The sequence below is a fragment of the Stylophora pistillata genome, chromosome 4 (genome assembly GCF_964205215.1).
Source record: "Stylophora pistillata chromosome 4, jaStyPist1.2, whole genome shotgun sequence".
Classification (NCBI taxonomy): Eukaryota; Metazoa; Cnidaria; class Anthozoa; order Scleractinia; family Pocilloporidae; genus Stylophora; species Stylophora pistillata.
In genome coordinates, this window is record NC_142522.1 from 40817037 (window position 1) to 40833380 (window position 16344).

Genomic DNA, 16344 nt, shown 5'->3' on the forward strand with positions numbered 1-16344 from the left:
AGTTGGGGATTCAAGTGTTCTTTATTACAATTAACAGAACATTGCACTTTTAGTTCTTCTTCTTGGCCACACCAACAGTTCTTCCCTTGCGACCAGTAGTCTTGGTGTGCTGACCACGTACACGCAGACTGAAAAAAAGGAACATTTGTTATTCGTTGCCTTTCAAATTGAGTGCTTCCTTTAAATTCATTTCATTTGCGTGAAAAAAAATAACTTTGCGACTAGTGAATGTCAATCTATCGGAACAGCCATTCAGCCAAAAGACAATTTCTAAGACGTTGATAATGATTAGGATATGGGTGGATTAGCATACTTCCCATCCCCGAAAGTTAGAGGACATATCATGTAAATGGAACATTAGTACAGCTTACACATCAATTTATAACTAGTGTACATTTTATCTGCAAGTCGCCTGCCAATCCATGAAAAGTATAAAAGACGTCATCAGAAATTTTAGTGTTTAACACAAGTAAATTTTAGTCATAGTGCCCAGTTATATGCCAAAACAATTGAGCCCCTTATGGTTTTGGATTCTTTTATTTCGGAGTGGATAGAAAGCCAAAATATTAAGTCTCAGATAATCCCCTCTTAGAAGTAGTCACATTGAGTTCCACAAAACTAAAATCAAAACATACCCCCAATAATGACGGAGCCCACGATGAGCACGGATCTTCTTTAATCTTTCCAGATCATCACGGAGCTTGCTCTCAAGATTGTTGGCAAGGATCTAAAACACAAATTACTACATCATTTAAAACCCTTTTATAAAAGCCTTGAGTGGAGGCACGGTGGCCTCATGATTAGTGTGCTCTACTCTGGAACGAGTGGTCCGGGTTTGAGCCCTGGCTGGGACATTGTGTTGTGTTCTTAGGCAAGACACTTTACTCTCACAGTGCCTCTCTTCACCCAGGTGTATAAATGGGTACCGGCAATTTAATGCTGGGGGTAACCCTGCAATGGACTATCATCCCATCCAGGGGGGAGTACAAATACTCCTAGTCGCTTCATGCTACAGAAATCAGAGTTAAGCACCAGCCTAATGGGCCACTAGGCTCATAAACAGACTTCACTTTTTACTTTACTTATAAAAACCTTGAACATAAAATTCCAGTTCAGTTCAAATACCTGCGAGTACTTGCCATCTCTGATGTCCTTCTGCCTGTTAAGGAACCAATCAGGAATCTTGTACTGACGGGGATTCTGCATGATAGTTACCACACGCTCCACCTGCAGCAAAAAAGCTGCTGCTCTTAACCATGTACAGTAACCTCTTAGCAAATACATTGTATGCAACTGATTAAAATTCATGACAGCAACCTTCTAAACAGAAGTCAGGAAGTCCAGTTCACGCTTTAGTTTGATAAAGTATGAGAATGATGTTCAGGACACATTTGTTTGAAAGCTGAATATCACAACCTACTGGATAAATCATTGACTGCTGAGTAGGGCAATTTAATAGTTATTACCTGGACAGTAATTTATGAGTATACCAATTTATGGTACAAACAAACCAGAACTGGAAGTGTAATAGGGTTCTAAATGAATTTCTGATAATATACACTATCGAGACCTCATAATGGAAAACCTCTGGTAGTGTGAAGCCATCATCAGTTACTCTTAAAGTAAACAAAAGATTCTGGCAACAGGATGTCACTACATATCAGAAAACAAAGAATTCTTTGGCTACCACAGAGTATTATCTTGTTAAATTACAAGGAATTACAGCCTCACCTATATTTCTTCCAAACTAGAACAACATTCTCCTCTTACTTTACAATTTATACCCTTTTCAATTTTAAAACCCTGTGGCTATGACTTAATTTCAACAATTCTGTACATAACAGCTCTACCTCATCGTCTGTGAGCTCTCCAGCCCGTTTGTTCATATCAACATCAGCCTTCTTACACACAAGGTTGGCATACCTTCGTCCCACACCCTGCAAAAATTTTAACTTTCGTTATGTTTGTTCCACAATACTAATATAGCACATCTTACAATGTCACTTTTTTCATCACAATGTTTGGAACACAAGGGACAAACAAGGAAAAACTAAGAAAAAACATAGGAAAACCACAAGTCATTATGGATACTGTTAAGCTCATGACTCCCCAAACAACATCAATTGTGTACTGAACAATAAAAATGATGTTAATACCCAACTAATTACCACAGTTGTTAGAGGTTTAGTTTTAAGATGGCTAGTTGGCTTGTTTTTTGGGAAATAAAACCATCCCCAGAATATTTTTGGTTTTCAAAGTTAACTATGCTTCTGACGCAATGATTCCATACTAATGTAACTCTGTTTATGCTCCTCTTCAAATATTATTATAACATAACCAAAGTAAAGCACATGCTCTGATTGGTCAAATTAGCGTCCCCCATTTGCCCATGGGTGTATGCTGCTGACGTGAGCATATGCAAAGACTAGTTTTCCGCGCGTGCTTGTTTTTTTTCTGGTCACGTAAGATTTGTTAAATAAAAGGGAACTCTTTAGCTAAAATGTGTCAATGTTATGTTATAAAACAAATGGTAAACACCACAGCGTACACTATTGAGTTAAGGATACACTTGGGAGGTTTGCTAAGCACTCAAGAAGCTAGAGTCGCTCTCGGCCATTGCCTCAAGCGACTCTTATGCTTCTTTCGTGCTTAGCAACCTCCCGCGTGCATCCATAACTCAATAGTGTACGCTGTGGTGTTACCATTTGTTAATTGTGAATAAAGCACTGAGTGACCAATTAACCGAATAGCTTGTAATAAACAACAAGATCTCTACACTATTCAACATTTTTCCTAAATACAGAACATTTAAGTCCTTGGAAACATTTCCATATAGCTTCAAACTACTCTAAATCAAAGCCATACTCTCTAAAGGCAATCTGTTTTGCTTCTGATTTCTTTCAACTAAGCGCTGTGTGCATAATGAAGAATGGGATTATACGAAAATCTTGCCATCTTCTCCTGTTTATTCCACTAACCTTGATGGAAGTTAGTGCAAACATAATTTTTTGTTTTCCATCGATGTTGGTGTTCAGTACACGCAAAATATGCTGAAACTTCTCAGGAATTACAAGGGCCTGTGCGAAATAATGAGTAACGTAAGGACATTGAAAATCAGTTACAATTATATCACTACAAAAATTTATCATCCTCATTTACATCAATAATGATACTAGTATTGACGAATCGAAAATAAAACGACACCGAATTACAGCGCGAAATTCAGACTTGGAGTTTCAGACATTTCCACAGCCAAATGAAATTTGAAGGTATAATCTTGCTGTTTAGAAGTCATTAATTCAAACGTACATCCAGAATTGCGCTCTTTTATTGGCAGAATATCGAGCAAATTGAAGGACCACGAAATTATTCAGAATTTCAAAACGACGCCTGAGAAATACAAAAACTCAGAGTAGGAACCTTCATCAATCGAAATCCCTAACGTTCGACTGTACTTATTAACTCGCTTGAGTACTTTGCAAATGAGAAAATCTACGAAATAAAAGCAGAGATCACTTCTCACATCTTAAGACACAAAAATAAAATTCACGTTAACACCGATGATGACACAGATGCAAAGATTATCGCCGATTTCTTCCACACTGTCCAGTTCAAAGTTGAACCTACCATGATGGCAGCCGAAAGAGAACGTCCTTTAGGGTATGATGGGATTTGTGATTGACTGAGCCCACACAGAGAATTGTCAGTGGAACTGGCGCATTGATACAGGTTGTCATGTATGGAAATATATAGTGTCCCTACAGTTTATCCAAGAGGTATCAATATTTTCAGCAAAAGATATCCTTGTGCAAATTATTTTACTCAAAGTTGAAATATGACATAAAAAAGAATGGGTTCTTTTTTATTTACTGAGAATGTTAAGAGGTTGGTTAAACTAAATGACAAATTGAAGTGTACAGACACTACATTTGAGTTAGTCCCAATCAGAATACTACAAGTTTATCAAAATTATATTGATATAATAAATAAGATGAAAACCCAAAATATCCAAATAGGAGAAGAATGCAAGCAGATTTCATTTGCAAGTATACATTATAAAAAGCTTGCTTTATGGCTCCACTGATCTTAAATTCATTTTTCTTCTTTTCTCTGTGACATAATCTTGTTATTCCATGCAAGAATTTATTGCCAACATCACCTATGAAAATTGAAAAAACTGTAAAAAAATTTCAACTTTGTTGATATATCCAAATTATTTCGTTACTCCCACCGACGCAGCCCCAAACAGTTTCTTTCGAAACTATCAGCCTTTAAAAAAAATAAACATAACTAAACAAAACAAATTTTTTTGATGTTATGTGAAAATATTATATACACTGCATACTATTAGTAACTTTTCTCAACAACTTTTGGTTTATATTGGCATTTCTAATAGAAAAATTAAAAGTCAGAGTTAAAGTTTTTAAGTCATTTGCTCTTGTAGGGACAAATACTAATTGAAACCTCACATTGAGTCATGCAAATGGAGGAATGATTTTGATCACAGGCCAAAATTTTAAATATCCCTTGACACACCAACATTAACAAACTCCCACAAACTGAAACACACACTGACTCACACACACACACACACACACACACACACACACACACACACACACACACACACACACTGATCAGGAAAACTCTCCTTTGCACATTTTCATGAAACAAAATGAATACCAGATAAAGAGAAATCAGTGTCTCTGTCACTGCTGTCATTGACACAAGTGAGACAGGAGATCCTTTTGAGATATGCTTCTTGTCATTACAATATTCTGCAGAGTGTTTTAAATACTATATGGATAACACCAGCTTATTTTTATTCATTAAATTCTGGTGTAAACAAATTTAAAAAGTCTGTCCATTCTATTCTGGTTTCTCCTTCACCAACATGAATGTTGATACAAAAATTTCTGAATGGGTGCTTCTTCAGCATCTATAAAACCAAACTCAACAGTTCTGTCAACTGATGAAATTCCAACCCTGAGAAACAGAGGAACATCAACTCATTTTCTTTCTGCCATTTCACTTTAACATCCAAATGCATCACTTAGCGGTAATTTTACAACTCCAACTCCTCCTCCAAGCCTGCGATAGTTCATCCCTCCGTAAAGCTTCCACTGGTTGGACACTTGATCAAACACTTCAATAGTCTTAAGATACGTGGTACCATCAAAACCACCAACAGCTAAGAGTTGTCCATTTACAACTGCCAGACCCACTCCACTGCGGCGAGAGTTCATTGCCACAACAGGCGACCATTGGTTTGTTTTAGGATCATAGCATTCAGCACTACTAAGCTCTGTTGCATCATCTCGCCCTCCGACTAGGGAATGAAAACACATATCATTTAATGACCAGTATACAATTGTGTCTTGATTCTGCAGATAATAAGCCTGCAAGAGTGTTTTCACTGACTCAGTCCTGGTTCATTCTGTGTGAATTTAATACTGTTGACACATTTTTACTTCCTGATAAGTAATGGGATGACCAGGACAGCTGAGATGAAATCTTCAAGAGAATATCAAGTAACATTGTTCATATCTTTATTCATTATGAGAGGCTGAGAAGAGAGACAAGTAGCAATTCAACAGTGTACATATTGCTCTGGAGATTTGGTGGCCATTGAAAAAATGATGCGCTCGCATTAGACAAAAAAATTTTGACAGAAGATCAGGTGAAGTTATTCAATAAAATCGTACACCATTTCCCTTCACAATAAGCTAGCTAACCTGACCACATTGTGTACATGACCACTTTTAATTGTTCCATTAGTGATGGACCATGTTCCCCATAACATTGTACATAATATGCACTATCTTTTCAGTTTTCATTGAAATATGTGTTGAGTCAGGTTTTAGAAACTTGGCCAGAGACTTGTGCCAGAAAATTCTTTGATCTTCACTTCCTAATGAACATCCTGGCTTTGTAACACCGGATAATACAAATAAATAAACTTTTAGATACTCACCAACATAAAGTTTATCCTGAAACAGGGCAGCCCCTAGATGTTTCCTTCGTGTTCCCATGGGTGCCACTGGGCTCCAACGATTAGTTTTAGGATCATACTTCTCAACTGTATTTAAGGGTGAGGTGCCATCAGAGCCGCCAATGGCATACAAATAACCATCAAGTACTGCAACACCAACACCAAGTCTACGAGAACTCATAGATGCAACTCGAAACCACCTGTTATCTTGAGGGTCATATTTTTCAACAATGTACAGACATGATACACCATCTTGTCCTCCTACAGCATACATGTACCTGGAAAATTTTGTTTGAATTCAGTGATTTATTGCTTGTTTACCACTCAGATCAAGCAAGCTTAAAAATAATAAGTACAAATCAAACTAGAATTGCAACTCAATTCCAAAAAAAAAAAAACCAACTCAAGAGTCACCAGATCAAGTGCCAATGGTAGGCAGTCTGTCAAGTGTACTTATCATGGTTGTTCACCTCACATTCATGAATCTAAATGTGCTCAGTTTCCATATGACAGCAGAATCATCCAAGGTACTTAAGTAAGCAAGTGGGATAAACAATTGTACTTCAAGTCCTTTGCATTTCTCTTTTTATGGTCAGAAATATCCAAAATTTGTACATATAGTGCTGTAGTAAGAGCAGTTGCTTCCATTCGACTTGGTTTCAATACCTGAACCTTTATATTTATTATATTTATTTACCAGCATAGAAATTTTTATTATATTTGCTATCTAATAAAATGTGATTTGTACCAGAGATAATGTTATTCCTCTTTCAAACAACTTACCCATCAAGAACAGCAACACCCACACTAGTGCGACATGTGCAAGTTGGTGAAACATCACTGCTCCATTGGTTTGTTTTGGGGTCATACCTTTCAACACTATTGAGATAGCTACTACCATCATGTCCTCCAACAGCATACAGTAAATTGTCTAAGACAGCCACACCCACACCACAACGTCGCTTACTCATGGTGGCGACCATTTTCCAGTCATTTGTCTGCGGTTCATAGCGTTCAACACTACTGATGGCATCCCCACTACACCACCCTCCCACTGCAAACAATACTTCGGTGCATTTAGTTGGTTTTCGAGGTCTGGTCCGTGGTCCTTGCATAAGCAACCTTTGCTCTGGTAGAAGAAGATAGTTCTTAGCTTCATCCACAAGATCTCTACATGATTCATCACTTTTTACCAAAGGATCAGTACCAACAACACCAACTAAGAATTTGGGGCCCAGAAGCGGTAGCCTAACGTGTTGTAGGACCTGTGAAAGGTGGCATCGCCTCTCTGAGACGCTGTATTTGACCCAATTAACAACTGCTGTGAAAACCTGTTCTTCTGAACGAATGTTAAGTTCGTCGCTAGACAGAATATTCAATAATTGTGTTACCGGTAAAAGCAAGAACTCCTCACTTTCTATGACTTCTTGAAAGTTATGATGAGTAAAAATGTCGGCGATGCGCAACAGTTCGCGGCAAGAGTGAGTATCAGCGAAAGCTCTGATACCGAGGCAATTCGAAGGATCTAGCTGGCGTTTTAAGAACTCACAGCATATTTCCTGAATTTCTGAGATTTGAAGCAAACAAGCGGCAGGAAGGAGGGCTTGAACGTTGCCTTCTTCAACAGTAATCTCAGCACTGTATGCAAAATCAACCAGGAGTTCCATAGCTGTTTCATCGACATCTTGAATTGTTACTTCTTTTTTTCGACTTTCCGCCATTTCGCCAGTGAACATTGCTTTAAAATACGGACTGCACGCCGCCAAAATCACTCGATGAGCAAAGAGAGTTTTGCTACCAGCCTTTATTACAACATCACATAATTCTTTGCATTGCCGTAGAGAGTCTAATGTGTCCAGAAGCTGTTTAGGATGGCGATCTGAAATATGTCTCATCCTTGGTCTGTTGAATTGGGAGGAAGATTTTAATGGACTTCCAGCGAGAAATGGCAATCCCATCTCCATAGCTGCGGTTTTCTCAGTGTTTTCCTTTGAAACCAATCATCGCCGCTTAAAATGCCAAGTCTGTTCGTTAGCTGTGTGATTCAATACATTTGACTGCATAAATTTGGCAAACTTAGGCACACATTTATTGCCTTTTCCATCAAAACAAAATCTTCCAACAATCCAAATATAACTTGCTATTACTATGTAACCTGGCCTTCCGAATGGTGTCACGGGGAAAAGCTTGCACAGCTTACGTCACTATCCGAACAAGATAAGGCATTCGTGTCTTCTCTTTCGCGCTGTTACAACTGACGAAATTTCTTTTCTTCGTAAAAGAAATTAATCTGATTTTTAGTCTAATTTTTCGAATTTCTACGCTCTGAGGAAAACGAAATTCGAATTCTTCTCGTACCTCTTGTTTTTCGTTTATCCTAACCGTGGAAAATTGTGTTTAATTTCTTTCTTCGAGAACGGCAAAAAGTTTGGAACGGAAGAACGTAATTCGCATTTCGTTTTCCTGTTCCTGTGTTGCAGGCAAACGGATTTATCCACTTTTTATTCATTGGTGGGAGAAAAAAAAATGGCAGTGTTGAAAAGCGGATGAACAATTTTTCCGATGCTTTTCGTATTGAGGAGAAACGTGTCTCATAATATAAGAAGGTCTTGTGGTGAAAATTAAGATTTCTTTAAGCTGCTAAACATGAAGAGATGTCACACTTTTGCTAAATATAAAACCCACACGAAAATCATAATACGCGTGGCTACTAATTTCCCTCTTATCTAAATTTGGTATCGACTGAGAGAAACAGTATCACCCTTTCTTATCAGTTTACAATTCCTTTGCATGGTTGCTTTCCTTTTTTCTCAATACACATTTTCTGGAGGCAAATGCGGTTTCAGTTTGAATTTCAGGTTCAATTTTTCTAAGGTCAGTAAACCGTTAAAGTCAAAGTGTACTGGTGTATCAGATAACCAACCGACTTCAAGTTTGCTAAATTCTCAAATGTGCCGAAGCCGATTTTAATCGCTTAGTTTACACTGTTATTTTCGAGACTACAATCTGAGGAAAATGGTAAGTTTCCACCTGTCAGAACACTCAGACTTCCCTGTCAAACATACAACATGCTTCATCAGAGAAGATCAGGGTAAAACCATGCAATTTAATGGCTTTTTACATGTAATACATTTTGAGTGAATTGAACACAGACAGTCTGAATCACTGCCATTGACTGTGGTTGAACCATCTTGGAGACAGAAGAAAATAGCGGGAGGTAGAGGAGCTATTGACACTTATTGTTTTCAAAACTGGCCCCTCTTTTGTTTAGAATGTATTATGTATTTGTTGTAGCATTAAACACGAAATATAACCTAATCTAACAATAAATAGCTAGAAAAAAAAATGGTGTTCAGAAGAAAAATGCTGACACGATGAAACGAGTAAGTAAACCTATTAGTGAGTAAAAAGTTCGTTCCATGCGGGTAGGTAGCACTTTCTCGTTAGAAAAATAAACGTGACAAATGTTGTATGTTTGGAGAGTTGCATCGTTACACGTTTTTGCTTTGTTCGCTAGTCAGTCGGTGATCAATTGGTCGTTGCGGAGGCGGGGCTATTTTGGGCGCCGAGCAGATGTTGCAGCACGTTGTGGTTTAGAATTAAAGGGTGACTATTGTTAACAGGCTAACTAAGCCGAGAGTGTCTGCCAGGCCAACACAAAATGGCCGCTGCAGGTGCAGGTGGCCGCTGTCCGAGATTCTATTGTACTGTTTTAACGAAAGTGGCTGATATTTCTATATTTTCATCCGCCTAGAGTTCTATCGGCTAACAAACTGAATTAAACTTAAACCTATTTATTTCTTGCTGTTGGTGGTCATCGCATCTTTCAAGCTGTAATTCAGAGTTTGAATATGTTGTCGAAGGAGTAAAACTGGGTGGCGATGACCCATCCATAACACTGCTTTGCATATCACTGTTCTCTCTCGGAGTTGTGGAAGAAAAGGTGTGGTCTTCACTTCTTTCTGATTCTTCTGCGATTATTTTCCTTCTTGCTTGATAGGAAGCGATCTTACGCTCTATGCCCACAAATAAAACTGATACGAATATACCAGCAGCAACAAGGACGAAAACGCCGTTATAATCATACATAGATAATCTGTGTGGTGCTCTCTCAAAGTCTTCCTTTTTCAAACACTTTCGCACTAACCACTTATTCCAGAGAACAGACAACGCATTTTCGTCGCTCAGTTGAAGTATCCTGCTTGAGAATGCCTGGGTCCAAGTGGAATCTTTTGCTAGTACCAGTCCATATCCAGAGATCCCAAAAGACTCTCCCACAATTCTCAGAGAGCAGTCGTGTTGTGAAGAGACCATATGCTCCAGATACGGGTGGTCGTCGATGTAAACTGAAAATTCCCTGTAGGCAGGAGTGCAGGTAACATTAGGATTTATTAGATGGACGCTGGGTCCTTCTACAGGAACCTTAGCAACTTCGGATAAATTGGTGTCATTTCCTCTTAATTGATTTCCAGTTGCTTATCATTCTTACTTTTTTGGCTAATAAGCGCTCTATGGTTGCGAGCTTCTTAAGTTCCATTTACAGAAGTACTTGCATTAAATACTGCAACTGGAAATCGTCCGAATCAAGCTTCATTTCCTTTAGACTCTTCTGAAGTACATCAAATGTAACGGAATATGGAACTCTCACCCAGATTTAACTTTTTCCACCCCATCCTGTACATTTTCCACGTTATAATCCTTCATGTTATCGTAGATTTTACGCATGCGCGGATCTCGATTAAACTTGAAGTAGGCTTCAGTGCTGCTCGACTTCAGCGTTCCAAAGTGGAAACCCGAAGGAGGGTTAATCATCTGTCAAAGGAGAGAAAAAAATTAAGAGGATTCAGTATATCTGAGTAAGACATTGAAGTCAAATCATTGTTTAGTTCACACGAATTTGCTACAGTCCTTTGCTTTAGAAAAGAAAGGAAACCGCGTACCTCCTCATATACCTTAAGACTGAGGCACCATTCAAAACTGACGAAAAGCGTGAGATAAGGTTAATTCTTAGGTATTCCTTTGCACATGAGGGTTTGTGCTTACTGTTACAACCATTAACTTTACGGCTTACACTTTAGATCCTTATGGGTGACTAAAATCTAATTTCTCTTTACAATATCACCCCTGAATCAAACATTAAGGTTGAGAGAATAAAGGAAATGATCACCGACTAGAGAAGCTAGCGCTTTGATTGTTAGAAAAATGCTCCATAAAGGTACCTTGAGAAAAGTACAGAGGACAGCATGGAGAACATGTATACCGAAGATAGGGTGTAAAGGTTTTAAGGAAGAGGAAAAGTGGGACTAAAACGCAACTGGGCAAGCAAAGGTAGGAGATGGGAAGGGGTCCTATAACTCAATCTTCCATCTCTTTTCTCTTTCACAAGTGTTCTGCTCGTTCTTCCCTTGATTGTCTCCATCGCGTTTTTGGTTTTCACATCCCTCCTCTTTCAGATTAGTAAGCATTAAGCTTTTGATTTTATTGTACCTTTTCGTCGTATATTCCTGTTACTGGCGGTTCAGCGTCATCTTTTACCTTATTAGCGGCCAGATTTGCTGTATATGTGCTGCTCAGGATTATCATGGCAAACGCAAAGAAGATGGCCACTAAACGCGCACTCAAGCTTCTTGGAAAACCACTTCCCGCTGACACGTGTACAAGTGTGCTCCACGTGTAGGACATACTCTCTAACAACGTTATACTTTCTTTATCATTTAAGCTTTCTGTGATTGCTCTTTTCGAGAAACAACTACTGTTATTGATGTAAAAACCACTTGTTTTTCGGTCCAAGAACCACAAGGCGAGAAAAATTGTTAGAATGGATAACAAGATTGCAAACCATAAACTTGTTCCAAACGGTGCGAGAAACTCCATCGTTATCAAAGGTTTTGCAGAAACACCGTTGGCAATAACCATCCCAATTCCAACTTCGCCGTAAGGAGTAGTAAAATCTACTACTTTGCTGCGTTGTGCGTTGATCGTGATAGTACCTAATGCCATGTCTGCTTTACCGTACAACACTTCTCCAATCATACCATTCCACAGCCCTGTAGCATCATCTATAGCCCCGTACTTTCCATCAGGCACGAGGTACAATTCATAGGAGAAGCTTAGCTTGCTCTGTATCAAGTCCAGTAAGTCTATCATTAGACCAGATACGCAGAAGACGCGCAGCGGATTTGAACTGTTGCTCGAGATGTTGGAGTATTCGTAGCAGGGAACTCCTATTTCGCAATTTGGCTGAAGTGAATTGTGCCGTAATTTTTCTCTCGTGCAGTGCTCTCCATGTTCGGTGCAGCCTATCACGTCGCCAACCTTATAAAGATACTGACCGTGTTCGATACCAACAATTCGAAGACTCTTAGATACAACGCCAGGTTTGTGATTAAATTTCGGAAGAAAGTTTTCTTCAAACTGAAAGCTTCCTGTAGTTTGATATGTTGCAATTTTCCTCCAGGAATGCCTTAACACAGAATTAGTTTCTAGCTTCAAAATGTCGTAAGTATCGCTGAAAACTTGTTGATTTAACGTAAAACTTTGGCTTGTTTGTCCACAACGACTGTGAAAAGATCATAAATATATGAATTTAAAAATGTCGAATTTTCTGAATACCTTATTAACTCAGTAGCCTATGTGAGCCATCTCTCTTTAAAGCTTACCTTGTCAACTTTTTTAGAGAGGTCCACCGATGCACACCATAACATGATCCATTTGGGGGTGAAAAAACCGGCGTTGAATCATTGGAGTCAACTTGTATCGAAGAAGCAAGAATATGTAGTGCTTTCAATGCTGTTCAATAAATATTAACAATAATATTAATATCTAAATTTATTTTTCCTTGTGCGCACCTAGTGGAGCTATCTACGAGGAATCTGTGCCGATTAAGAGTTTTAAATTTTCCCTACCTATTGTTTCTTCCGACATGTTAAGTTTAACTCCAACAAAGTTTAAAATACCAATCGGTATTCTCTGTTGCCGATCATATGTAACGTTTAAGGCTTGAACGACTGCTTCCGTTCCAATCCAAAGAAAATCTTCGGAGACCATCCCCAGCTTTATTGCAGTCTCAAAAGCAGTCTTGACCAACTGTTCCCCACAGGCCAAAACGAGCACTTTGATTTCTTGGGTTTTGATCTTGGTTAATACTTCAGTGATTTGTACCACAAATGTAGTGTCGTCGTCATCATCATTACAATTTTCCTTGGACGAGATCGGAGTCTCGAAGACATTGCCAGTCCGCTTTGTGTCCAGTGAAATAATATCAAATGCTAGCTTTTCGTATCCTGTGTGCATTTCATATATGATAGAATATTTTTTAACTCGTAGAGTGTCTAATATGGCTTGAATTGCTTTAGATTGATGGGTTATGGTAGGTTGAAGATATTTGTAGTTATGAAACACCTCCTAATGGATGAGAAAAAAGTTCAGTATGTATAATGTATGCTAATAAATCACAACGAAAAATTTATTTATGTCATGGAATGATGAAAATAAGTAAATGTATTATCTGACTTTGTAAGCATTGACATATAGGTGCATTCCTCTTTCGTTTACTTTCTTGAAGATGAGAACTCGCTTCGTTTACGCCGATCATAAAAAGCAAGACGGCAGTGGCTGTCAATGTTTATAGGGCTTCAACAGAAACGACGTCACTTTCAACAGAAAACTTTTCAGGTCGTTCATGTTAACAAGGTTAAACCAGGTTTGAGAAAAACCACCCTAAATGCCACGTTTAAGGTCGCACAAAAAATCATCTAAGGTTGATCTTTCTGAACAGTGCTATGAAGACCAATAGGTAATGCTTATTCACTTCAAAACACCCACTTTTAAAGAAATCATAAGTTGCACTGAATTTCGAAGGCCCCGGCCGAGGTATGATATCGTTTAAATTCAATTACTTTCTTTTGTACCAGAACTGCATGGAAGTAATACAAGTAAAAATTTCCAAGTGGTAAATAAAGTATCCTGCTGGAATTAAACGCCATTGATTAACCAACTTTTATTGATTTTTATTCGCCTTGCGGACATTTGATTCAACTTACCTGATTCTCAAATACCGGATCTCTGTTTGTACCAAACATTAGGTAGGGGAAACCCGCCAACAATTTTGTGAACTCGTAAGCCATTGAATTTTTGGTCGCAAGAAAAATTGCTTGAACTCTTCGTGGAAGTAGCTCATGACAAAAAGTATCTAAAATGTCTCCAAAAGAATTCACCTCTGTTTTAGAGACAGCTACAAATTCAAACTTTACTTTTTGCGGAAGCTTGTCGTGTACTTTTAAAGCATCGTGAAAAATTTCAGTCCAGTTTGTATTTGAAGATACATCAGTGACAAAACCCAACTTAATGGTTGTATGTGGCTGTGCAGATGTACCAGCGTGTAAAGATAGTACCAGGCTGTAAGCTGTAGCAAAAAGAATCGTCGAATATTTGTAGAACATCACTGAAGACGTATTTTGCAGTGAGTATTTGATGTGGCACAAGATGATAAGATGCACTATCCGCGCTGAACCTGCAATGAAATTACTGAGCTTACTTCCATGAAGAGCTCATTAGTTAAGCTTTCATGAAATTGTTCTGGATAAATTCGTACTCTATATACTTGTGCTCGCTGATTCTTCCAGAGTGCACGGTAGGATCTGAACGGTTTGGTTCAATGTAGCCCACGTAGGTAGGCACAAATCATGAAATTATGTCGGTTAACCGAAGGCAATTTGCGGTTTTTGAGTTGCGGTAGTGAAAAAAAAAAAAAAAAGAAAAAGAAAACCTTACAGGAATTTATTCCTTATCATGTCCTGACATAAACAAAGCGAATTTGTTAAATAAAAATGTAAGACTTCTAACATGTTCTAACAAATAACTGTCATTTTTGCAAACAAAATTAAATCTTGCTTATTTTCGACAGGTGCGTAACTTGTCTCCAGTGGAGAAATGTTAACGTTATTAGCAGGGTGTTTATCAAGTGATAGAACTCAATTTAAAACAATCGTCGCGCAAGGGTTAGCATAAACACGTACATTGAGCCTAGCCGCAGTCTTCATTTTACCAATGCATACTCCATTCTCGCCCTGGATCACAACATTTTTGTACTGAAACAATAGAAAAGAAACTATATCCGTTTATTATCATGTATTATCGCCCTCATTGATTTGTCTCTCTCGGCTCCCGGAGGTGTTTCCCACCAACTGGAAAACATCGAAAAAGCCCCCTGTGGAAAAGACTGTCTTGCGTAGGGTACCTCGCTATGAGGGATGAATTTTTATCACAATTTCTCAAAAACTTTTTATCAGGGATAGACAAAGAAACACAATGGCTTCGTTTCATCCTCTCGTGATTATTTTTTCTGATTATAATTTGCTGTCAGGAGATTAGAGGTGAATGCGGCTGTAGGAAAGTAGAGAGTGCACGAGAGGATGTACATGGTTTTCTGATGTGAATCTTTCCTCCACTGATGCATAGTCTGGGTATTTTCAAGCTTTATCGTTTCTACACTTAATCAGGCTCTGGAAGGATCCATATAGCTCATATCTACCGAGTTTGAGGTCCATATTGTAAGTTGGACCAAGTTATGGCCCTAACACGAAACCCATGGGCCATAGATTGATGGGGAACAAACAATAACATGTCACTCACCGCGGCTACCGAGAAGCGGAGGTTTGTAACATCAAATTCCCTCTTTGAATGTGAAGAATTTAGGGAATGGATTGGAGTCGTTACAGCTTCAAATGACTGACGCATGTTGAAAGGAAAACCAATCAACAAAGACAACAACAGGGTTTATTCTATTTTATCACAACAACAGAACATTGCCGTATTGCAAATTAGTGAGTTAAATATGATCATGAAGTGACAATACAAGGAAAAAGGAATATTAAAAGAAATGACAGTAGTCATTTATAATCTCTTGTCATTTCATATTTTTCTACAGGGTAATGAATAACATTAGTTTTTCTCGTAAACCAAACTATGATAACGATAAAGTAATCATAGAATTCGTAAGATGTGATATCTATCTATCCCCAGCAAGTTTTAATTCCCAGTTCAAAGAAAACACAATTTTAAGAGGGACTAAGAAAAGAATGAGGCCAACTGTTCGCCGTAAAACGGCCAAAAAATTTAGCCGTTCGACGTAAAAATTGACAAATTTTAACCGCTGGTCGTTAGTGAACCGTTAACATTTTCCTTTTTTAACAACTTGTGTCAATAGGTGGTTTGCAACCAATCTCTAGAGACACAGGTAACAATGGTGAAAGGAACAAATGCTGGTGGACGAACAAAAGGATCTAATGAGATATCTATTCAGTTTACGTCCACCAACATGGCGGCAAAACGTAACGTGCAAACCACCTATA

At 38.3% G+C, this 16344-nt stretch overlaps 3 protein-coding genes across 3 annotated transcripts; all 3 read right to left on the reverse strand.

The window, feature by feature from the left end:
• Positions 1–2: 2 nt before the first annotated feature.
• LOC111340544 (small ribosomal subunit protein uS13) lies at positions 3–3665 on the reverse strand. Its single transcript, XM_022947402.2, has 6 exons — positions 3628–3665; positions 2979–3077; positions 1851–1937; positions 1126–1227; positions 636–727; positions 3–128 (listed from the first exon to the last, which is right to left on the reverse strand). The coding sequence occupies exons 1-6, from the start codon at positions 3628–3630 to the stop codon at positions 50–52; spliced, it is 462 nt and encodes a 153-aa protein (XP_022803137.2). The 5' UTR covers positions 3631–3665; the 3' UTR covers positions 3–49.
• Positions 3666–3841: 176 nt separating this feature from the next.
• On the reverse strand, positions 3842–8152 carry LOC111340541 (kelch-like protein 20). Its single transcript, XM_022947399.2, has 3 exons — positions 6776–8152; positions 5975–6270; positions 3842–5329 (listed from the first exon to the last, which is right to left on the reverse strand). The coding sequence occupies exons 1-3, from the start codon at positions 7954–7956 to the stop codon at positions 5034–5036; spliced, it is 1773 nt and encodes a 590-aa protein (XP_022803134.2). The 5' UTR covers positions 7957–8152; the 3' UTR covers positions 3842–5033.
• Positions 8153–9078: 926 nt separating this feature from the next.
• LOC111340545 (glutamate receptor ionotropic, NMDA 1-like) lies at positions 9079–15449 on the reverse strand. The gene is made up of 6 exons (XM_022947403.2): positions 14035–15449; positions 12898–13396; positions 12652–12781; positions 11480–12551; positions 10641–10804; positions 9079–10349 (listed from the first exon to the last, which is right to left on the reverse strand). The coding sequence occupies exons 1-6, from the start codon at positions 14431–14433 to the stop codon at positions 9758–9760; spliced, it is 2856 nt and encodes a 951-aa protein (XP_022803138.2). The 5' UTR covers positions 14434–15449; the 3' UTR covers positions 9079–9757.
• Positions 15450–16344: the final 895 nt, after the last annotated feature.